Here is a 24,573-nt window from a genome sequence, read left to right on the forward strand (position 1 = left end):
AAAATAAATATATCAATCCTATTTTAATCATAGGTCATTATTGCCACATCAATGGTTTGGATCATGTTAGATGTCTTTCTACTTATGTATTTCACTGACTGTACTAATGGCCCACGATGTAGCCCTCAAGAAGTTTTAGTAACTGCCAAGCCTAAACCAGGTTTTTTGCATAAAATATTTCCTAAAGGTTAGTATAGTAGTGTGCCGGTACGTATTTTCTCTTTTTGATAGTATAATCAATGTTGTTGTTTTTCTTAATTATTTCATTTGAAATTAATTATATGTATTTGATAAGAAATTATATCCAAATCATGCAGGTTTACTACCCAATACTCAACCCATGGGACCGGGAGATGGAGGGAAGCCTGTAAAAGTACCAGCTGATAAAGAAGAGGAGGCCAAAGAAACATTTAAAATCAATCAGTTTAATTTAGTGGCCAGTGACTTGATGTCTCTCAATAGAACTTTACCAGATTATAGAATGGAGGAGTGAGTAGTCATTCATTTTGTCTTCTTCTTTATTTAGGGTTCAAACAATAAATGTACTTTATGTCAAATTATTAGTAATATATTTCTTTGAAACACCACTTTTTTTTTTAAACTATGCATTTACTCTATTATAGTGCTAAAAGTTAAAACAAAAATTTGCTACTCTTCTTCCAGATGTAAAAGAAAAAGTTATCCTCCTGTTAAGTCATTACCAAAAACAAGTATTGTCATTGTTTTTCACAATGAGGCTTGGAGTACTTTACTACGCACAGTCCAAAGCATAATCAACAGGTCTCCACCAGAACTTTTGGAAGAGATATTATTAGTGGATGATGCTAGTGAAAAGGGTTGGTTTCCATTAAATCACTAATTTTATTTGAGATCAAGATGGTCTTGAATTATTATTTACATTTATATAATTGTATTTATTTTATCTTGACAGAACATTTAGGTAAAAAGCTTGAAGATTATGTTGCCACTTTATCAGTTCCAGTGCATGTCATACGCACTGGCTCAAGAGTTGGATTAATACGAGCAAGGTTAAAAGGTGGGCATATTTATGTATTTGACAATAATTCTAAAATTGATTTGATTGTGCACAAACCAACCATTTTGATATTGCATCTTCAAATTTAACTTCTTCTAGCCAGCTTTTTGCTACTGAGCTGTCATCTCTTTTGCAAACTGTGCCAAGGAAAAATAGTGTGTTGTTTTCTTCAGTTGTTCAGCACTGCCGTACAGGGTGTTGGTTATGTTGGGCTGGAGTGGTAGTAGGGGCTGTCTAAGGTGGATTAGAAAGGGGCATTCAAAGAGGATATGGTTTACAGTTTCATAAGGGTGGGTGCAGTGTCTACAAAGGGGGAGTTGTATGGGATTTATTTTATTGAGATGATAATTTAACAGAGGTGTGTGTCCTTAGTTGGAAGATTGTAGATTGCTCTTTGCGGGGGAGGAAGTTAATACTGTCCAGTTTGTTAGGCATGTTCATTTCTTTGTACATGGCTCTGCCTGTGTTTCCTGTTGCCCATTGGTTGAGCCACTCCTCTTTATGGTTGTTGATTAACATTGACCTTAAGGTGAGGAAGTTAATAGGTCTATCTGGTTGTTCCATAGATGATCCTGCCTTTGAAAGCTTATCTGCCCTTTCATTTCCCATGATGCCAATGTGTCCAGGGATCCACTGTAATGTGTTGATGTTTAATTTTGTAATCATCTGGTGTATTATCACTATTAGTGTTGTCAACTCTCTTGGGCTTTTTGAGGTGCTGCTGTTAAGTGCTTGAAGAGTGGATTGGCAGTAAAGCAACATCTGATGGTGATTGTATCCCTTTAAATAATTTGTTTTCGACTGTCTGCAAAGCTATGGTAATTGCCTCAATTTCGGCTTGGAAGTTTGAGCAGTAGTCGCCACAGGGGGCACTTATTTCAAAGTGTTTATTTTGGGGGAAGACCAGGAAGGCACCAAGACCAGTATTGATGGTGGCTTTGAAGGCTGATCCGTCGATGTATATGTGGATGGCTGTTTTTTGGATAGCTTTCAATTGTTTCAAGCGTATCTACTTTGAGCTCCAGTGGATTTGATTCTTTTGTTAGAGTGTTATTTATTATTTCATTAAATGTGTTTTTATGGTTGGTTGTTTGTAACAACATAAAACACCTATGACAACAAAATTCATCGCTCCTGGCAGGTACTACCAAGCCGGACAAGTCTGTTAGAAAAGAGGCCAGACAAAAGGTGCCATCACCCTCCCCGGGACATAGGGGTTGTGTGATAGACTAACAACATGTCCACGGAAAAAAAATACTGTTACAGAAGCCATAGCAAAAACACAAACACAAAACATAGCCGAGGAGAGAGTAGAGCTCCACAAAGGAGACATACTCTGCAGGGAAAGTCAATGTGCTCAAGTTGCCAAGGAAACCAAAAAGAACATGGCAACACAGTATACTAGATGAACCTGAGAGGACAGGAAAGAGCTGGGAAGCTATTAAAAAACTAGCAAGAGACTGTGGAGAGTGGCATATTTTTACTGAGGCCCTATGTTCCATGAGGAACTCGAAGGCAAGATGATGATTATGTCCATTTGAAAATAAAATTAGTAGAATCTTCATTAAAATGAAACCAGACATTGCCCTTGCACAGATTTATTCAAATCATTACAGTAAAAACAGCCTTTTTATTAATATTAGAATTCTTATAACCGAAGTATATAGAAAACAAACTATTTTATGGTTGTTCACTATTTGACAATAGAGAGTGAGCATTTATATTGAAATTTTTTAGAGGGTAAGATTTATTGAATACAATGCTGAAGGAATGTCATACATTTAATCCACTATTGAATATGTATTGAAACCAATTTTATATATGTAAGTGTGATGCTAGTAGAATTAAGCTGTCTTGGGGATTCTTTTAGCAGACCATAGACCAGTATACTATCAAGGTTTGGCACAGAGGACATGCAATTATAAAAGGGAGAAATACTTCAGTTCAAAATAGACAAAAATATGAAAAGTGTAAAAAGGGAAGGGATAACATTTATGGTACAGACCTGCCTACCGTTACGCAAAATGCGTATTCGTTATGCAAAATCTCCCAAAAATGACCGTCAGTACGCAAATACACATTTAACCCGTCGCGTTACGCATTTCGTATCCTTTTTTTTTTCTCGCTTGACTAGCTTACGAGCGGTCACGGAGGTCACGCTAAGCCGTCGTGTTGGGGGGGGGGGACAGAAAAGGTGGGGGAACACATTGTGTCCAGATCTATACATTGATTGGTTCCTAAAAGCAATTAGATTTAGTCTAGAAATGAAGAACGCGAGAGTGAGTGAGTGGCGGGTTGGTACCATCAGTTAGCTGATACACCTACGTGACTTTTTTGTAAGTTCATTAGTAGAAATTAATTATGTTGAATCCCTGATTCCGGTATTCATTTGTATAGAAAAAAATATCGAAGTGCTATCGATTCAAAACACATTGAGTGACATTGTAGATATCTAGTCTGGATTCTAGATCTGGATTCTAGATCTAGAATCTAGATAACTTGTTATACAGGAATAGATCTAGCTAGAGTCTAGCTAGTCATTATGTTATGTCATGATTCTCTACATTACTCTACAATCTAGATCCAATTTAGTTGTAGTATGATTTAGATTGACTAGATCTAGATCGATAACATCTACTACCATCCTATCTAGATCTAGACTAGATTCTTAGTCTTAGTATAGAATAGATCAAGGATGAAGGTAGGCCTACGAAAGTTTGGAGTAGACCTACGTTTGTAGCGGATCCACGGCATCACTCTTGAGCCCAGATCTAAAGTAGATTATATTCATTATATAGACATAGATCCAGATCTAGTCTAGATATCATCTCTATTGTCATATTGATCTAGATTTAGATTGTAGATCTAATCATGACATCTAGATCTAATATTATATATATATATATTATATCGGGGGAGGTCATCTTCATATGAATTAAGTCAGTGGGATAGATGCTGTGCAGTAGAAGAAGATAGTATGTGTCCCATATTATTAAAACCTTTTCTGAGTGTCATGTATATATGTATGTGTGGGTGTGTGTGTATTAGTGGTGCACCGGATAGTACTTTTTGATATGCGGCTGGAACCGGATATGACCTGATAGTAAAATTTGATGACTTAAACAGCTCATTTTACTGAAGTTTTTGCAAGTCTTCTAAATAGCATACCTATATTCATATTTTTTATTTACTTCTTGTATAATACAATCTAATACTGATTGATAAATTAAAATTAACAGCATTTCTTAACAGATATGCTTATAATAAACTAATCTTTGTAACATGAGATGGTGTGTGTTTATGTATGAGGCCACCAGTTGTATAGTAGTATGTGGGATGGCCCTTGTAGAATATATAAACTTATATATTTAACTAATGTAAATCTTTCAAAGGTAAAGTGCTTGGTTTTATAGTGTAAATCTCTCAAACATTAAGTACAATTTAGGTTGTATAGTGGGTAGATGTTTGTGTTCATGTATTTGACACCAACAACTTGTCATTAGGCTCGTGTTTTAAAGGCCACAAACCGCTTCTGGTCTGTGCCTGATACAGATAGTGGCTAAGTATATATCTTAAGTAATACCAGTAATAACGAGGAGTTATTCAATCAAGACACGCCTAACACAAGAGTAAGATTTAAAGTTAACACGTTAGAAAAAGTAATTCAACAGTGATATTTATTTACATAATAATTCATAATGCTAATTTACTATAATAATAATATACACATCCTTTAAAAGTTAAAGCATTATAGCACAGCAAAATAAGATGAATGTATATGATAAGATCTAAGTTTCAACAGAATTCATTATTTGCTAAAGTTGAATTTTATTTCAGAAAAATAAGTTTTTCAGCATTGTCTGGTATAAGTTTTGTAGGATAGTCATTGATAATTTGTCCAGCGACGCTGAACAATCTTTCCGATGGCACACTGGTTGGAGGTGGTGCTAGGTATAATATTGAGCAACCTTGTCTAATCCAGGAAATCTACTGGCATTGACCTTCCATCATAAAACAGGATCATCTTTTCAATTAATCAGTGGCTCACTCAGGTATTTGGACAGCTTTTCATTAATCATATCTTGCTGGCTTTGAGCTTTGATGACCGTTGGTGGACTAGCTTCTTCTTGTACCACCAATTCATCGAAACAGTCCCACAAACTGGATTCAGATTATTTGTTGGTGGTTTAACTCTTTCAGAGAAGATGTGTGCTTGTGTTGCAGTTTCTGTGACAGGATTTTGGTAACGTGTTGCACAAATTAGGACTCCTGCTTTTGCTTCAGAGATTTAAAACGAGGGTCAAGCAGTGTTGCTATGCTGTACAGACAATTGTTGTCTAAGTCTTCAAACCTGCTGTTCAAGGATTCGAGTAATGCACTTTTCATATTTTAATTCCTTTATCATTACCCTCACGCTGTAGGAATGCCTTCAGAACATGTACCAATGGAATCACAATGGAAATAGAAGCTGCCACTGCACTTACTTCACGGGTAACTTCCTCAAAAGGTTGTAGAAGAGCAGCCACTTTCTCACCAACAGACCACTGGCTTGGAGATAAATTGCTTAATGTTTCATTTTCTGCACAGTATAGTGTTATGGCTCGACGTTGCTCCAACGGCCTCTTTAACATAAGGAAGGTCGAGTTCCAGCGGGTATTGACGTCTTGAATCAACTGATGTTGTGGAAGGTCAAGTTCACTCTCTAGGTTATGTAAACGGTCAGTTGCAGAGGACGAATGTTTGAAATGACAAACTATTTTTTGTGCTGCATTAATCATGTCCACTACACATCGCTGGCTCAAAACACTGTCGTGTACACTAAGTTGTATTGTATGTGCAAAGCAACCAATACTTGCAAATTTACCATCACGAAAGCATTTGGTGATGTTTGCTGCATTGTCACGTAGAACCTAATGACAGTTTTCATGAGGAATGTTCCAATTTTCCAGTGATGTTTTGAATGCTGACAGCAAGTTTGCATCTGTATGTTTGCAACCCTAAAACCAAGAGTATATTATTAATAATTATTATATTTAATAGTTTATTAAGTCAGGAACTAATTTTAATGTAGATACAAGTAGAAAGGATTTGTGAATATTAGCTAGCATAGAAGACACTAACCAGGGGTACCTTTAATGGGAGGGCTCAACACCCCCAACTTCTTATTAGTTTAGTCCATGACACTTAATGTAGCTATAAATACAATAAATATAAAATATAATAATTATTAATAATATACTCTTGGTTTTAGGGTTGCAAACAATCACTCTTGTAGGTGTGTGCTTTATGTCCAACCTCCTAATTGAAATTTATCTCCAAGTTAGCAATCTTGGTTCCTGTGTAGAGGTGTAGCTTGTAGTCCAGCCCCCTAATTGAGACTTATCTCAAAGTAAAAAAACGTATTACCTGGTCAACAGTGTAAAATGTGTGGCTTGTCGTCCAGACCTCTGATTGACAACCTATCTCCAAATAAACAAACTCATACCAGGTTAACCTTGTAAAGGTGTGGCTTGTAGTCCAGTCCCCTATTAAAGATTCTTCTCCAAGTAAACATACTTAGTTCCCTCATAAGATGTGACCTCTAGACAGTGTCAACATGTTGACATCTGGCTTAATGTTGTCACTTGTCTATCTGTGAACTCAATGTTATGGACTAAACAAACAAAAGGAGGTGGGGGTTGCTCATCTCTACCTCTGGAGATATACGCGCACATCTAGACAGATTATCAGCGTGACATAGTTAAGGAATATTACATGTTAACTAGCCCACTCAAAGGTCAAGACAAACTTAAAAATGTGTCAGACATTGCTGCTATGTATCTAATGCGAATTTATAATGTACAGTTTTATTTCTATTTAGATTAACACACCTTGTCTTTGTACTAAAAGATGTTTGGTGCATAGTCATAGTTTTAAAAGGACATTCTTTTATTTGAAACATAAATGTTAATGTATTTCAGAACTGACATTATTGAATCATGTCCACTTTATGAATATTGGTATGTTTTTATTGATGTGTAGCTTTACTTTGACGACAATCAACATTTTCCTTCATTGAGTATTAATTTCTTGTCCAACATCGTTTATCAGCGTCGTCTACCTTTATGTTGTTGGCTTTTAGCCTGTGTTGTTTCGGTTGTATTGTTTACCTCCGTTTGACGTATCTGGAAAAGACTTAGCGCAGAGGCACCTAACAAAATTATCAGAAATAGAGGTAATACGGTTCAGTTTTAACTATTGAGCAGTGATATTCGACCGGAGCCGAATATCGCCGAATAGTGAAAAAATACAGAATGTTCGACAAAAGCCAAAGCCGGAGCGACTACTATCCTGTGCATCCCTAATGTATATATGTATGCAAATTTGTATGTGTATATATATATATTAGGGGTGCACTACGTCTATCTGACCAGGTTGTTGCAATCAGTCAAACACACTGTCTATTTATGTTTTTTTTGGTAAGGAGGGTGTGGATGATCTATGCTTCGCAACATCTAAGGATCAAGCTATAAATAGGTATAATTGATGTTCCCGCTGTTAATAAATTTTCGTTTGCCGCAAATAGATTTATCTAAAACAATAAATAATTGACCTACTACGCTTATATTATTACTATTAACTAACAGCTACTATCAGTATTAAGCCCTTGAAGCCAAAACCAGAAGCGGTCTTTGGACTTTAAATAACAAGTCTGATGACCAGTTGTTGGTCTGAAATTCATGAACACATACATCCAACTACTATACAAACCAGAGTGCACTTTACTTATGAGAGATTTACATTAGTAACTAGTTAAATACATACTTACATATTATATTTTACATTGACCCTCCCCCACACACCCTTTACAGTTGGAGGCTGTGACAGGTTAGCAAAAGTGACCTGTGTTTGGCTGGTTTAATGTCATGGGGATGATTATTTTTGAAATTATAAAACACCAACCCATCAGCATATAAATCGGGAGCAGACACGCAACGAGACAAGCAATGAAAGACAGATACAAAGTTAAAAATTGAAGAATATTTATTTACATAAATATTTACATAGAAGAATAAAAAGGGGGAGAGCTTGCATCTGTCTCTAATCAATATTATATTTAATCATCACTCCTGCACTTAATAAGAGAGTATGTTTGGAAAATAGATGGCTGATAGTAGCAATACAAAAATGTACATAAAAGGGGAAATAATAATCTCAAATAAAAGGGGAAATAATAATCTCAAATAAAAGGGGAAATAATAATCTCAAATAAACAACACAAGTTGGAAGAGAAAGGGGGGGGGAATGGGTGGTGGTCAGCAACCATGATGGTTTGTTTACATACGACCGTTGGCCGAGAACAATGGAGTGCTTGAATTGGGAGAGCGTCCGTTCAAGGGATGCAACTCTCGCCCAAGTAGAATGACTACAGGGGAGATAATTCATATATCTTTTCTAAGGGCAATATTAGTGCGCTAGTAAAATTATCAAGGCGGTCAGCCGAGATAAAGGAAATAAAATAAGATGTACAAATATATACATGGTTGCATCAACGATCAATTGAGCAACGTAGCATTAATAGATTAATGCAATACATAAATATATATACATATGCCATGTTTATGTTTTCTACTTACGACAGTAAGAAATACACAATGCACTAATTAAATATAAATGAAATAAGCAAAATACACATGATAGTATCCAGTGAGAAATATACACAAAGTAAGTGGAACTGTGATTAAGTTAAGCTTACCACCAGGTATTCCTCTAAGAGTAAGAATAAATGAGATAGTCCAGACTCGATTGACAGCGATAGAGAAATAAGCGGGTCTGGTTTGCGTTAGTCTACCTTATAAGGGCCTGGGAGAGATGGGCGGAAACAGGAAATGTCCTAGGCTTAAGATTATCTCTCACGTGGGTGAATTTGACTCGAGATGGGAGTCGCACCTTGGAGTGTCGAGAGGCGTGTTGACCCGAGTAATCTCTTTGATCAAAGGGAGAGGGGGGGGGGAAGAAAGATTGACTTGCATTTCACCCAAGGTGGTGTGTTTATCTTTCCCCGATCTTATCTTATCTTATATAATACAGACGTTACTTCAAAAAAGAAGATGATTACGTCCTACGCGTCATGCATTTAGTCATGCATATTAACCAATGACTTAAATTCTGCCAAGTCACTGGTTTTCCTGGCTAGCTCAGGCAACCCATTCCATGCTCTAATAGCACTAGGGAAGAAGGAGTATATGTACAAATTTGTCCTAGCATATGGGACGAGGAATGTGCCTTTATCTTTGTGTCTTTCAGAGTATTTTATTAAACTTTGTTTTTGTATTTGAAGATTATGGTTCAGTGTTTTATGTATGATTGCTACTTTACTTTTGAGCCTTCTGTCCTGAAGGCTTTCTAAATTTAGTGATTTTACTAAAGGTGTTACTCTAGTCAAATGTGAATATTCGTTTGTTATGAATCGCACTGCTCTATTTTGTGTCTGTTCTAGTTTCTTAATGTTTTCTTGAGTTTAGGGGTCCCAAATGGAGGATGCATATTCTATTATTGGCCTAACCAAGGTTAAATAACATTTTAGTTTTATGTTCTTATTTGATTTATAGAAATTTCTTTTAATAAATCCTAATGCTTTGTTTGATTTTTTTGTAGTTTCATCAATATGTGGATTCCATGACAGTTTTTCATTTATTATAACACCTAGGTATTTTGCGTTTTTAGTCTGTGTTACTGGTTTGCCATGAATAAGATAAGTGGAATTAATTTGTTTTAGTTTTTTTGTTACTCTTATCAACTGACATTTTTCTGGGTGGAAAGACATGCTCCAATTCGATTCCCATTTCTGTAATTCATCTAATTCTCTTTGTAAAATATCTGTGTCTTGTGTTGTTTTTATTGTTCTATATATTATGTCAAGGGGAGATAAGTGAAAGGACGCGGCCTAGCTATCTCCAATGTGGTGGACCAAGTCTAGCCTGAGGAGGAAAAGGTGGGGCAGGTGATGAAATTGGGGATAGAACGGGGAAATAATTAAAATAAAATAAATAAATAATAATTAATGCTGTGATAAAATTGAGTGACTCTTACAGCAAGCTTTCACTTGTCACAGAGGCCTAGTAAATAAACACATGCTCATGCTACACAGATTAATTTATGATAGGCCTATCTGTTTATAAATACTGTTAAGCTTGAATAAATCAATCAGTAACAGAGTTTAAAACAATAAGGTAAATAAAAGGAAAAAAAAATACCAACCAATATAGGTATGTTATTTAACAGTTTCGTAAAATATTCAGCAACACAAGCGATTTACAAGATACTTAGGTATTAGGCTCTGGTTCTGGCTCTGGCCGAATATCATTTTTTACTATTCTGCAATATTCGGCTCCGGCCGAATATCAAAAAGTACTATCCTGTGCACGCCTAATATATATATATATATATATATATATATATATTATATAATATGTTAAATGAACAAAGTAATACTATACTAAAACTTATTGATACCATTGTGTTCATTTGTTTGAGTGGAGGTGCCATACATTGAACCAATAATTTTTGTGATTCCCTTTTTAAAAACACTTGTTCATTATTTCTTCAGGTGCTGACATCTCCAAGGGTGAAGTGATTACATTTTTAGATGCCCATTGTGAGTGTACTGAAGGTTGGCTGGAACCACTGCTCACAGAGATTTATCATGATAGGTAATAGTCTGTAGCGACAATCAATTTAACTCTCAATCAAATAAGATTAGTTGAAAAAAAAAGAAAAGATACATAGAAATCTACAATAATTTTATCTTATTATAAAGAAAAATGTTCTATATATTTTAGGACAGCAGTAGTTTGTCCAATTATAGATGTTATTAGTGATGACACATTTGAATACATCACTGGATCAGACATGACGTGGGGAGGCTTCAATTGGAAACTTAATTTTCGATGGTACCAAGTGCCCCAGCGAGAGGTTGATCGTAGAGGAGGTGATCGTAGCCAGCCAACTAGGTCAGATTTTTTTTCATTTAAAAATTAATGAATCATTCATTTTTAACATTATTTTCTGTTACTGTCTTTATGTAGTGAATTAATATGTATTTTCTTATTATTTATATCAATTCTACCATATTTTGTGAATTTATTTATAAGAAAATCATTTAAGTATTCAAATTTGGTTCATTTTTCAATATCTGCAAAGTGAAAATAGAATGAATATATATATTCATTCTATTTTTACCATTAGACTAATCTTGATTAACTTTAAAAACTGTAATTTTTTTCTCATTCTGCTGGAATTATTTTTTTTTACACAATTTTTATCATATATGCCTATCATCATACTGTTGTTTTTTTTTTGTTTGTTAAAACATTGACAGGTTATATACAATTTTGTTAGATATTGAATGTAGTACAAGATAATTTATCTTTCAGTGTTATAAATAGTCACTGGAAAAAAAATAAGGTAATTTCAGAGATGAAAAAAATTTTTTTTTTAATTTTTAAAATTTGACTTACCCAAGTAAAAAAGAATTTCCCAACAGTCCTCATTCATTATTATTGTAAGAAATATTAGACTGTATCCAATTATCTACTGAAAAAAATATAGCTTTGTCAAACTTGATCAATATTTACACGTTTAGTGATCCTTTTAGTCAGTCTCATTCCCAAAAAGTATGAAAATAACAACTATGAAACTTGAAACTATAAATACATTTTGTACACAAAATCAAACTATTTAAAGTACTGTGTACACCAGATTAAAAATTAATTTTGGTGTGCCATATCTCAAAACAGTGTTTTGGATGGAGATGAGGATGACCTTTACAGCCTTTGCAAATAAAGTTGCAGCGTTTTACTTATTTAGGCGTGCTGCATACTTTACAGCTTCTGTCTTGTTCAGTGTATACAATACAGTGTTTGGCTCCTTCTAGGCATTCAATGGGATTAGACAATCTTGGACGTCCAGGTTTTCTTAGAATTTTTCTGGTTGAATTGGGCATGATTGCAGAGGCTTTGCAGCATAGCTTGTAGATGACTCGTTGCTTGAAGTTTTTTAGAGTCATCTCATGTTTCTTCAATGTTGGTGGTCATGTAAGGCACCTGAGGATGTAGGCATTTACTGTAGTTATCTCTAAAGACCAGTAAAAAATCTTTTTCCACCATTTTTTTTTCTTCAAGTATAAATGCCATAGTAGCCAATCATCTGATCTGCACGATCACATCCATTCATGTTCTAATTGTAAACATGGATGTCTCCTCGTTTAACTTTGCCCCTTTCAACTGTGACATACTCTGCTGAAGCACTTGTTGAACCAAGGATTATTTTATCCCTGAGCATCCAGTATTTGCTTTGCATGTGCTTGAGCACTATGTTTTTCAGAGCTTTGGGGAAGCCAACAGGTTCAATACTGTCTGCTAGGCCAAAACTTTTGATATGGTACTTGTATGGTTTAGCAGCATTGAACATTTTGTACCTCCACCTTCCCTTCCATCCAATAATCATCTCATCTATGGAGACAGACTGATTTGGTGTGAATGCAAACTGAAATCTTTCAGTAAGGCTGTTCACAAATGGTTCGATTTTGTTTTTGTATTAAGCATCTGGCTCTCCCACATGAAGCATTGAAGAGTAAATTGTTTCAAATCTCTCCCTTTGAAACAGCTTGTGATAAAAGCCTGAGTAAAGGTTATCAGCGGAAGTAGTAGAAGTAGTCTCCCTTGTCAATACCCATGTTGATAATGACGGCTAAAAATTTGAGCCATTCATATTCAGTAAAATTATGCCAATTGTCTCTGTTGAATCTTGATCTGGACAATGCTGGGATATTTTTTACAATCATGTGTTCAGCATAATTGTTGACAGATCTAATAAAATCATCAGTAATATCTGAATTTTCATCTAGGCCAGTAGCAGGATTTATTCCTGGCAGACAACCATCTTTAGGCAAAAGCCTAAAATTAATGTGTAGATGGTGCTGGCTGCAGATCTACATCTACTTCTTTCCATTCAGTTGTTTCTAAATCAGCTGTTGCAATGCGAGGTTGCTTTCTAGATCTACTAGGGCCTGGCTGGAGTGACGCCCCCTTACGTTTACTAGATATAGGGATGTCTAATTCACTATCAGACTCACTTGAATTTGAAGGCTGAAATCGCTTTCAGAGCTTTCAGGATAAATTTCTAAGTCACTCATGTCACTATCATTCATATCTAAAAAGATATTTAGAGCCTGATCAGCAGTAAAACTGCGAGGAGGCCTAGAGACAGACGAAGAACAAGAAGGCTTGTCAGCCATGATGTAAACAAAAAGTCACTAGACCAGTGTTTCTCAAACTTTTTTGTCTGGCGGCACAGTAAAAAAACTACAAAAATTTCGTGGCACACTACGAAGAGCAACAGTTGTTTTATAATACAAAAGAAAAAAAGATTTTACCCGTTTTTAAGTATTACATTTAATGTGAAGGGTGTGCCTGTTTTTGAGAGCAAATGTGATCTAATCGAGGCTTCAGAGATGACAAACAAACTCGCATTTCATCATCTATTGTAAGAAGTCTCTCTCTTTTCTTAGACTTGATTTCAGTCAGTGCTGAAAATCCAAACTCACAAAATCATGAAGATGCAAATGGAAGAATTATTTTGATTGCTTTTAAACTGATTGCAGGATATAACTTGTTGATTGAAATCCAAAAGACATCCAGGCTTTTCTCTGCAAAACTTGACTTAAGAACTGCATCGTTTTTTAAATCTATGAGCTGCTCTGCTTCTTCAGTTGTCAGATTTGTAGCTTCATTGTTTCCAAATGGATAGCTGACCCATCCATATTCATTACTTCCAACTGTTGGAAAGTAATGCTGCAATGCTGACTGCAGGTGTGTCATAGTGTCCAGAATTTCGGGGGTGATTTCTTTATTTGAAGCACATTCATAGTAAGTAGGAAAGCAGTCGAAGACTCCTTTCGAGATCTTACTTTGCCACGAAAACAATTTTTCACCAAATGACTTCAGTTTTGAGGATGCAGTGATGATGGTTTCCGATAGTCCTTGAAGACTTAAATGCAATGAATTTAATTAGTCAAATAAATCAGAGAGAAATGTCACCTTAACCCACCAGATCTCGTCATGAATAGACAATCCAAGGTCTTTTTTTTTCAGCCTCCAAGAATGAAATCAGCTCAGACTTGAGTTGGACGACACGCTTTAACACTTTTCCCCTGGAGAGCCAACGAACGTTGGTGTGATACAGGAGACATTTGTAGTCTGAATCCATTGCTTCACAAAGCTGAGAAAAGTCACTTGATCCAGAACAGACATCAAATCTTTCGGCAAAGATTTGAAGGCAAGAGCTTCTCTGTGGATCATGCAGTGAACAACTAATACATATGGATTTTCTTGACTCACAAGAGTGACGAATCCCTTTCTATTTCCCTGCATGGAAGGACAGCCATCGATGCAAACGCTGACACAGTTTTTCCACTATAGTTTGAATAACAAAATGTTTTCGTTCACCACTTTGAAAATATCTTCGCCTTTGGTCATAGTTGGTAAGTCTTTGCAAAATAAGAATTCGTTGACACATTTTTCATCCTTTATGAACCGAATAAAAGCTAGCAGCTGAGCTTTGCCGCTAACGTCAGTGGATTCATCAACTTGAAGAGACCACAGCAGAGACACTTCATCGTCAGTCACGCTGAAGTGTTCGCAGATTTGATCTTGTAAATCTGATGATAAGTCTTCAATTCTGCGCGAGATAGTATCATTTGACAAAGGAACTTTTTTCTACTTTTTCGGCAGCATCGGTCCAAGGATAGTTTCAACAACTATTGCTAAAGTTGGTGCAATGACTGATTCAGCCTCTGTGTGTGCTTTCTTGCGTTTTGCTAATAACTGAGCAACCTTATAACTTGAAATCAATCCCTTTTCTGGCAGCTTTAGGTAGTTCGTAAGTTTCTTAGCTTGTTTTTTTTTTGTTGAGCCCTGAATGGCAATGGAGCATCTTCAGAAGATATGAAACCATATCCGATGCAATCTTCTTTGTACCTTCGTTTGGTTCCTTGCTTTTCATTGAACGCTTTCGCAGTTTCATTCTAGCTAACGTATTTCTCCATGGATAACAATGAATAATGCTTATGGATAATTTGTTATTATTAGCATACACCTAAACAATTTACATGAAACACATCGCTTATTATTATCGTTACCAATTCAAGAACTGATGTGAGTCTGCTAAGGCGGTCTACATTTGAGTCATTATAATAATATAGGTATAGTGGACAATTCAATAACCTGAATAGCTAACACTCTTTCCGTCAATATGGAGCGATCCAATACTATTACTAGTCGTGCAAGTGGGGACGTCGTTACAACGTAAAATAAAAATTTAATAGTAGGCAGACCTGTGTAATGCTGAACGTGTGGCATTCTGAAAACTCCAGCGGCATACCTGCAAATCTTCGGCGCACAGTTTGAGAAACACTGCACTAGACTCTAGTCACTTATGATAAAAAATATTTAGAACAATAAAAACAGCTTAGATTCACAAAGTATCAGAAGGAAAAAAACATTCAAAATGGCCACTCTAGCGTTCCCATTAACCATTTAAGGGATTAAAAATGTGGATTAGAAAAGAAAAAGAAGTAAACAGGAAAAATGTGATTAGACGCTGGAAGCATCATTACGGTCTTGCGATTGGAGGAACTGGATGCTGACAGTGTCATTACGGTCTTGAAGAGTTAAACTTGACATAAATGTTTCTTAGATCATAGCAGAAACCATAGTGTAAGTTTAATGTCCTGTCCACAACCAGAGGAATTTTTAACAAATCGGTTTAGCCTGTTTTCACTGTAAAACCCATTTTCACACTCAACTTTATTTTTAAGGGCAGAATAAAAAATGTGAAGAGAACATTCACCATGGTTAACATAAATCTAAATCCAATCAACTAGATCTTTGTCAACTTAGTTTAATGTCATCTCATCTTTGTTTTTGATGTTTTGAGTTCAGATAACACTTTATATAGGTAACTTTTTTTTTCAAATTGCCTGAATATTTAAAAAGTTTTAACTTTATTCAAAAATAAGAAATTTTAAAATATTACAAAAATAAATAATGCGAACTAGACAATGTCAGAATCGCGACAAGCTCCTCCCCCTTCCTTAAATTTTATGTCCTGTGGGCATCTTCATTTGGAGAACAATTGTACTTCCACCCTGCACTTACATGTCAGCGTGTTGGAATCACATTACAGATTTGGTCATCACTCCAATTTGCATGCGATGACATGACTGCACTACTAATTGCAATGTTCTTGCAAAAGCCACTAGGTAGTATAGAGGGACTGTATGTTGACAGCCATGCTGTAGAGCACATATTCTGTGTCCCAAAGACAATCATTTTTAGTGAGTGTTTGGCATAACAGCTGTGCCCCCCCCCCTTCCCCCGCCAAACACTTTAAAGACTACCACTGACAGACAGCAGTTACATCTGCACTGGATGTGGTAAAAGATGTAGATCAAAACTATGACTGTATGGCCACATAAAATACTGCACTCCTCTTTAATATTTTAGTTTGAAGATTGAAGAGAAGCCCTTTTATTCAGTGGCATTTTCTTAACTGTGTAACCAGTGTCATGCTGCCTTGGTTCACATTCGGGTTTCCTCTGACAGAATGTATAATATTTCTATTTGATTGAGCCAGAGTCCTAAAGTGGTTTTCCTGTAGGGTAACTATGTCTACCTTCAATCTAGTCAGTTCACTGTTTGTAAGTGCTGATTTTCTAGCATCGCTAATATCTTGAAGATTAACACAGACCAATTTTTAATGTAAACATTTTTTAAATATGTAAAATTAATACAATTCCAAAAAAAACAACAACATATTATTGTTAATTCACAATTTATTATTTGTGTGTGTAAAACTAGAAGTTGTTAGATCTAGATGTTAATAGGTATTGCTTCTTCAAGTATTGTTAGGCTGAGTATGTGTAGATTTCACAAAGTAATTATTGGATTTAGAAGATTCTTTCATAACACATACAGCTCAAAAACACAAATTCTTAAATTGAAATTTGAATACTTAAGCTATATAAACCCAACAGATACAATTATATCTTTGAATTACAATATTCAGTCAAACGTTTTGTATTTTATGTGAAAATAATATATTTTGTTAATAGAATTTGTTTTTCAATATAATGCACTGAGTTGCAGGTTCTTCTAATAATCCACTAAAGTTATACACTATGGATGTCAAGTTGAATACTGTTTAATGCATTCAAACTCATTCATAGAAAATGAATAGTATCTAACAATGAAATAAATGTACTTTTTTTTTATACAACAATATAGTTTGACTGCCAGTACATGTAATTAATGAAAACAAATTATAATTAGCCAAACACAAAGAACCCCGAGATGTCCACTGTTTTTTTTTAAGCTTTTGTAATATGTCCTTTCTTAAAAACTACAATGATTCAGCCTCTGAATAAACACTGTGATCTATCATTTATTGAGACTATGTTGGGACTGTAAAAAAACACTTTTTGCTCAAAGTCATCCTTGTAGACCTTCGCCAACTATTGGGACTTACACTGTCATTCACCATTTGGAAACATTTATATTTCTGATCTATTTCTGTAGCACTTGACTACAAATGTTCTAGCATTGGTTTAGTAGCAATCAATATAGATATTGTAGACCTGCTTCAGTATTAGCTATTTTTGACTAGTTACTTCATTGGCTACTGCACTTAGTTACTATCTTGAGTTAATGAATGTGTTCATCTTATCTATTTTATAACATACAATATTTCTGTAATTGTCTTAAAAAAATGTCTCCATTTTAATTAAATTACAATTGTACACTTTAGGACACCTACAATGGCTGGAGGCTTGTTTGCTATAGATAGAAAATATTTTTATGAAATGGGCTCCTATGATGAAGGAATGGATATTTGGGGAGGAGAAAATTTAGAAATGTCTTTTAGAGTAAGTATGCAGTGATCATTCTAGTGCCATACTGTTTTCTTTCATCTGATTTCTACTATTATGTTTAATCTCGCATGTAAAACTAATTATAGTTTTTTTGTTCCTGCTTTACTTCCACTAGCCTTATTCTATCTCTTGCTTTTGAACTGTATAAATCATGCCTATAAGATCAATAGATGTATACTAAAGAAAATTGAAGAGTTCTGTTGTTTTCTCTTTAATGAATTTCAATAATATAACAACAATAACAAAATGACCATGACAACTGTTGTGCTAGATGAGTAGCATTGTCATTGTTCTGTTCTTTTTAAATACAGGTTTGGATGTGTGGTGGTAAAATTTACATAGTTACTTGTTCAAGAGTTGGCCATGTATTCCGTAAAACATCTCCCTATTCTTGGCCTGGTGGAGTTGGTCGAATTATTAACCATAACACTCAACGTATTGTGGAAGTTTGGATGGATGAATACAAAGACTTCTTCTATAAAATCAATCCAGGTTTGATGTTCTTTATTCCCCATTACGATAGCAATCTATTTGAGAAAGACAGCTTTTTCTGTTTCAAGGTATCTTTTACTGATGTTTCTTAAGTAACTTGTTATTGTAATAATATAATATCTAGTGGCATAATAACAATCAATCTATTTCTTATTAGGGGTAAGAGCTACAGAATATGGTGATGTCTCCAACAGAAAAGAGCTAAGAGAAAAATTAAAGTGTAAAAGTTTTCGGTGGTATTTAGAAAATATCTACCCAGAATCTCAGTTACCTATAGATTATCTTTCACTAGGCGAGGTAAACTGTTCTAGTCTTTAAAATAAAATTTGAATGTTTTTTGTTAATAAGTAGAAAAAAAATTGAGTTTTCATTATTGTGCTGTTTACTTCCTTAACATACATATAAAATAATTATTGTCTTCTTTGTTAGTAGCTAATGTAGGCCTTGTGGCCCAAATATTGTGTGTTTAATTTTGCTTCAGGGTTTCTTTTATTTATGTTTTCTATTGTAGGTAAAACATAAAAGTAGCAGCTTGTGTTTAGATACAATGGGTCGTAAGAGTGGTGAAAAAGTTGGTATGGAAAAATGTCATGGACAAGGTGGCAATCAGGTACAGTATCAGTAGTGATTGTCATCAGCAAAATGACATTATTGTTAGTGTTTGATGTGTTTCTGAATATTATGATACAGTTTGTCCATTTATAGGTGACTAGCCTGGCATTACCCGCGGCCTGCGGGTCTAAGTTTGTGTTTACTAATGTAGTGGATTGGATTTAGATGTATGTTAAACTTAGCTAATGATCCTTTCATGTTATTTCTCTTTCGCTACGAAAATAAAATTAGTTTTGCGAAAATGGGTTTACCCGAAGTCGATACATTCACATCTATTAAAAACGAAAAGAGCGATAGCTTTGTTAAATGAATGGGATTATAAAGTGAACAATTAAACGAAATAATTTTTAGTACGCGATTCATGAATGAATATAGATCTAGGCCTATCTCAACTCGGTTTCGGAGCTTTTGTAAACGAATGTAGTCTCTTAAAAATAATGCTTTAGAAAACCAAATTTGAATGTTTATTTGATCAAAATATGAAATGAATGGACTATAATTAGTATGTTCATGTGTTAAAGTATAAAACTATCTGTGCGAAGAGAAGTTTTATCATCTTAGAGTTGAATTAGAGTTTTAGATCTATGGATGGGACTATAAAGTAAACAAACAAATTAATCTTTAGTACGCGATTCATTACGGTATTCTCTAATGCAAGAATGTTCGTCAGGAAATCTGTAGTTACATATATAAGGAGCTAATTAATGTAAAAAATGCTTTTGAAACACAAAATTGAAGGTTAATTTTATTATATAATGAAATCAAAGGATCTTCTTTTGTATTTTCATGTGTCAAAGTAAAAAACTATCTGCGCAAAGTGTATTACTTAAAATTAGATCTAGTTTGTTTTAGGGCTACAATACTTACACTAAGGTCTAAGTTGGTACCCAAGAAACATTCCTGCCAAGTTTTATCAAGAATGGTCAAGCAGTTTTAATGTCTATAAGTAACATACATACATACATACACCTCACATTCTACTTTATAATATAGATATTAATAGTCCTGTACATATTGAGAAACAGGTATAGAGCTTTTGATTTGTTACGATCACAAGGAAGATGTAGAGCTACTCAGATTGAAATGATCTATTAGGAAATTACTTCTGGATTAGAAAAATTGTCACATTGTTTATCAATCACATCACTGATAATAAAGTTCCCCTTTCCCCTTTAAAATCTATAGGACAGATAAAGGTCATCTGTATCTGTGGCTTACAGTTAATTAATCAGGTTGTCATGTGGCGAGCACAATGACCAACCGCCTTTGCTTTTTCCCAACTAATGTCAGGTACCCATCAGAGCTGGGTGGACTCAGGTGCCGAAATTTAAAATCCCAGTCTTCACCAGGATTCTAACTCGGGACTCCTCAGTTAGCCAAGCACTTTACCACTCAGCCACCCTGCCTCCTCCCTTATCATTAAATCCCAGTATGTGACGTTTTGGCGCAAGGGCCGTTTTGGTGCGAAATATTTTGACGATAATTTTAGAAACACATAACTTCTATAATTAAGTTTTTGTCATTATACTATTTATTGTATATTAATAATAATATACAAATAAAGACGAACAATTGAAGACATTATCTACACCAAGCATATTTTAAATAGAGAGCTGGAGATAGCTTGTTTTATTTTTTAATAAAAATGTGCCTCTTAATATACAAATATGCACAAGTCAAAATGTACAAGAAAATGATGTGAAACACAAACACACATATACATGCAGTAAAAAATAAATGATAAGTCACATTGATTAATGGACATTGTGAACTATCGATGGCTGCCTGGTTGTGTGGTATAGTCTCTTGATATGTGGTCTTGAAAGTCTCAGGTTCAAACGCCTCAATCCTCCGCCATCCTGTGGCAGATTTGTATGACAGGGTTTCTGCGGCGTCCTGAAATTCCAGGATGTCCTGGAATCTCTTGTAAAAAAAAAAAAAAAAACTCTTAAAAGTCCTGGGAATCTGGAATTTTAAAATATCTCCTTGAATGTCCTGGAATTTTGCCGATCGGGGGAAAAAAAAGGCATAAAAATAATTTGGCACCATTGCAGCGAATGGGCCGTCGTTGGTGGAAATAAATTCAAAATTAGCATTTTTGAGTCTGCGCAGAATGTGTTTACTGTTCCTTGACAATAGATAGTCTAGATCTAATCTATATATAAAGTCCATATGGTTATCAGATCAAGTTTTCAATGAACATGTTGATTTTTGTCCAAATTGAAACTATGCTACGTATCCCTATCTTTTTAGACTTAATTTTCCTGTTTCATTTTGTGCCCTTATATTTTCATCGGACTACATTATCAGCTCATATTACTTCTGTACACTGGCAATTTAATAAAAATAGGTTTAAGTATTATCTCGTGACCTAGATCAAGATCTGTGTGTGGCACTGTGTTCAATCTAAGCTAGATCTAGAATCTAGTCTTATACAAGAATGGTAGATCTTATCTAGTTAAGACTTGATTGTTTGATCATTGGACTGTTTTTGTATACTAGATTTAGTTCTAGATCTATTCACTATTCTATAACCTAATTTGTATTAAAATGTTTATACGAGACATCGTAAACATCGTTTCAGATTTTATAAAGACATTTAAGTTTAATGCACTGTCACTCACTGTGCCAGACTGTAGCTTGAAAAAGATGTAGATTCTAGATCTATCTAGATTTCTAAATCTACAAATCTTGGCTTCAGAAATCGTCCGTCAGTGACACTAAAGCTTTTTGTTGTCATTATAAAAAAAATTATCATTTCAAACATTGGTGAAGCAGCACCTAAATCGCATCTGAAATCTGATAAGCACAAGCAAGAGTGTTAAATCAGATGGCTGCCGTATTTGTCAAAAGGGCTGTCACAGTGACTGTCACTTGTTTACACCGACAGCTAAGCCAGTAAGTAACCCAATAAATTCATACAGTCTTAAATTACTGCTAAGAAGTCTTTTAAGCACCTCAAAGGCTGTTTGCCAAAATTGAAAGCTTCATCTCAATTGCAAAGGTTTTGCAACCTTTTCTAAAATAATATCAATCAAATGCACTATTGTTAGTTGCCTTTCATGCTTTATGGCCCAAGACCTCTTTAGCATGCTTCAGTTATTTTAGCAGAGATTTATGACACCAGCTATTTTCAAAGAATGTACTTCTGTTGCAGCACTGCTTATTGTAGATTTGACAGACACCAAAAATCTTCTAAATTAAAACTAAAGCCAGTGCTAGGGATGTTTTAAATTTCTAGAAGGAAAGCAGAAAGTTCTGCTACCAACTGTTCTCAAACTCGTTTAAAAATCTCATTGAAGATTGGTATTCTCTATAGTTTAAAATGGCACAAGCCAAAATACCCTTTGCAAGATTTTGATAGCTCCTTAAATGATTTATATATGCCACTTTGAGCATCTTGGTTCTGCTTGGCAGTATCAGTGCAGATGACTGTGATAGCATTAAATCTGAATTTACACAAAGGCTCAACTCCATTTTAACCACAAGCTCCCTCTGATAGACTGGATACTTTCTTTAGCCAGCTTGTGAACACAGAATTTTCTAAACTCTGGACAGTGATGACAGGAATTTTGTATACCATGAGTATGGTAATTTAATTTAATTTAATTATTAAACCTAAAATATTGAATTGTTATGTCCTGGAATTTTAAAATTTTATTATCCTTAATTCTGAGGGAACATTCAAAACATGAAAAATATACAAATTATGAAAGGTCAGACCTCAACTTGGGACCATGAAATTAACATATTTCCCCCACTCCCATAAACTAAACGTGAGCTGTGCAAAACACACATGATGACATTAATCAGTTCAATTTTCATTTTTTGTAATTGAAGGTATTACAAATTAAAGAAATCATTTTCGTTTTCACTCAAATTTGCATCAAATTTTTCTACCATAATTTTGTTTTGATTTGGAAAATTTTAAAACCCACACATAAGTTGTATTGTGATTTGACAATAATTATACAACAAACTTAAATACCAAAAAAGGACAAAAATATCTCTTGTTCTTTACATGGCAAATATGTTAGACACAAACTCACATACAAAACATACATATGTATCATTCTTAATTATAGAAATAATGTAATAAGCATAAACAATGTGACCAAAATATAACGTCCCCTGCGCCAAAACGACCATGGCACCAAAACGGTCCACGATGTCCTGCTTCGTTAAATCTGTGTCTATTTGGTCAAGCTGAAATAGTATTTATCATTAAATCAGTGTGTAATTGCTTGAGCTGAAATAGTATTTCTGGTGGAATTAAAAAAAAAAGAAAAATATATTAGTTATGATGTCCAAATAGGAAGCTCATTTATTTTTAAAATATAAACTCACTATTAATAATAATAGTAACAAACCAATCCTTTAATATTTCAACATTTTAAGTGAACTAAAAGATTAGCTGAGACACTTTTAAAATTATTTTGCTTTTAGTATTGCAATTAGATTTGTAAACTTAATTCCAAATGTATTGGCTATCAACATGTATAAAGTCCATTTTCAATGATTGAAAATAATTGTTAGACGCAAGCACACAAAACCAAAGTTGTTTTTTGTTTTTTTTGTTTGTTTTTCTGTTTGTCTGTCTGGTAAAAATTTTGTACACATTTTTTTTCTAATTTTTTGGATCAAGCTGAAATTTTGCACAATTATTTCTTTTACCTGACAAAACAAAAATCCAAAAAAAAAATTAACCAATTAGTTAATTAATTATCGGCAATTAATTATTTTGTTTGGTATTGAAAGAGGGGAAGAAATTTTATTTAACTGATGTGGTGGTTTAAGTTGAATTAGTCCCTTTTATTGTTTGCTTTAAAGTTTGAAACTAACAAAAGATAACTATAAAAGCACTTCTCTGGTACAGTGGCTAGTTATTAGCTTCAGAACGCTAGAGCCCTTGAGTTTTAATCCAGGTTGTTCAACTTTTTAAAAATATTTTTATTATAAATACATATAAACAGTGATCACTGTATTATTCACTCACTCTTTACTCCCCCCCCCCTTCCCAACTGGTTCTGACAAGTGATACTATCATAGCTGTAGTGTAACTGTGTTGTTTATTTTCTGCGTGTGTCCAGCATGTGTGTTCATAATACTTCATCAGTGTCACTTGAGACCTGTTTTTTCACTGTTTACTGTAGCCCAGTGTTTCCCAAAGTGAGGTATGCGCACCCCCAGTGGTATGGGAAGACTTTGGAGGGGGTAAGCATTGCACCTCATTAACTATGCTGATTTTTTTAAATACCCATTTATTATGTTCATTCTTCTCATAGATGCAAGGCAAGGGGTACTCAGCGTTACAAAAATTATACAAGGGTACACTTTAGTTTGGGAAACTTTGCTGTAGCCTAATCTTGTTGAATAAAGCCAAGATAGTGGTTTTCTAGTAGAGTTATTTCATTACAATTTACCATTTTCACCATTGACTATACACGACCTCTGACGGTTGAAA

At 34.5% G+C, this 24,573-nt stretch overlaps 1 protein-coding gene across 12 annotated transcripts in view; it reads left to right on the top strand.

Annotated features, from left to right (window-relative positions):
* The window catches only part of LOC106050397 (polypeptide N-acetylgalactosaminyltransferase 13-like), a 56,014-nt gene that overhangs the window by 13,113 nt on the left and 18,328 nt on the right, over positions 1–24,573 (top strand). For all 12 annotated transcript variants that reach the window (XR_008779665.1, XR_008779668.1, XR_008779670.1 and 9 more), the window contains exons 3-12: positions 34–187; positions 318–489; positions 664–836; positions 932–1,036; positions 10,626–10,728; positions 10,858–11,028; positions 17,882–17,999; positions 18,317–18,497; positions 18,655–18,794; positions 19,009–19,107. Coding sequence is in view for 6 of the 12 variants with exons in the window: in XM_056040424.1 (XP_055896399.1) it covers positions 34–187; positions 318–489; positions 664–836; positions 932–1,036; positions 10,626–10,728; positions 10,858–11,028; positions 17,882–17,999; positions 18,317–18,497; positions 18,655–18,794; positions 19,009–19,107 (1,416 nt within the window). In the remaining 6 variants the exon portion in view is untranslated. The remainder of the gene's footprint in view (positions 1–33; positions 188–317; positions 490–663; positions 837–931; positions 1,037–10,625; positions 10,729–10,857; positions 11,029–17,881; positions 18,000–18,316; positions 18,498–18,654; positions 18,795–19,008; positions 19,108–24,573) is intronic.

The sequence above is a fragment of the Biomphalaria glabrata genome, chromosome 1 (assembly GCF_947242115.1).
Source record: "Biomphalaria glabrata chromosome 1, xgBioGlab47.1, whole genome shotgun sequence".
NCBI classification, from domain to species: domain Eukaryota; kingdom Metazoa; phylum Mollusca; class Gastropoda; family Planorbidae; genus Biomphalaria; species Biomphalaria glabrata.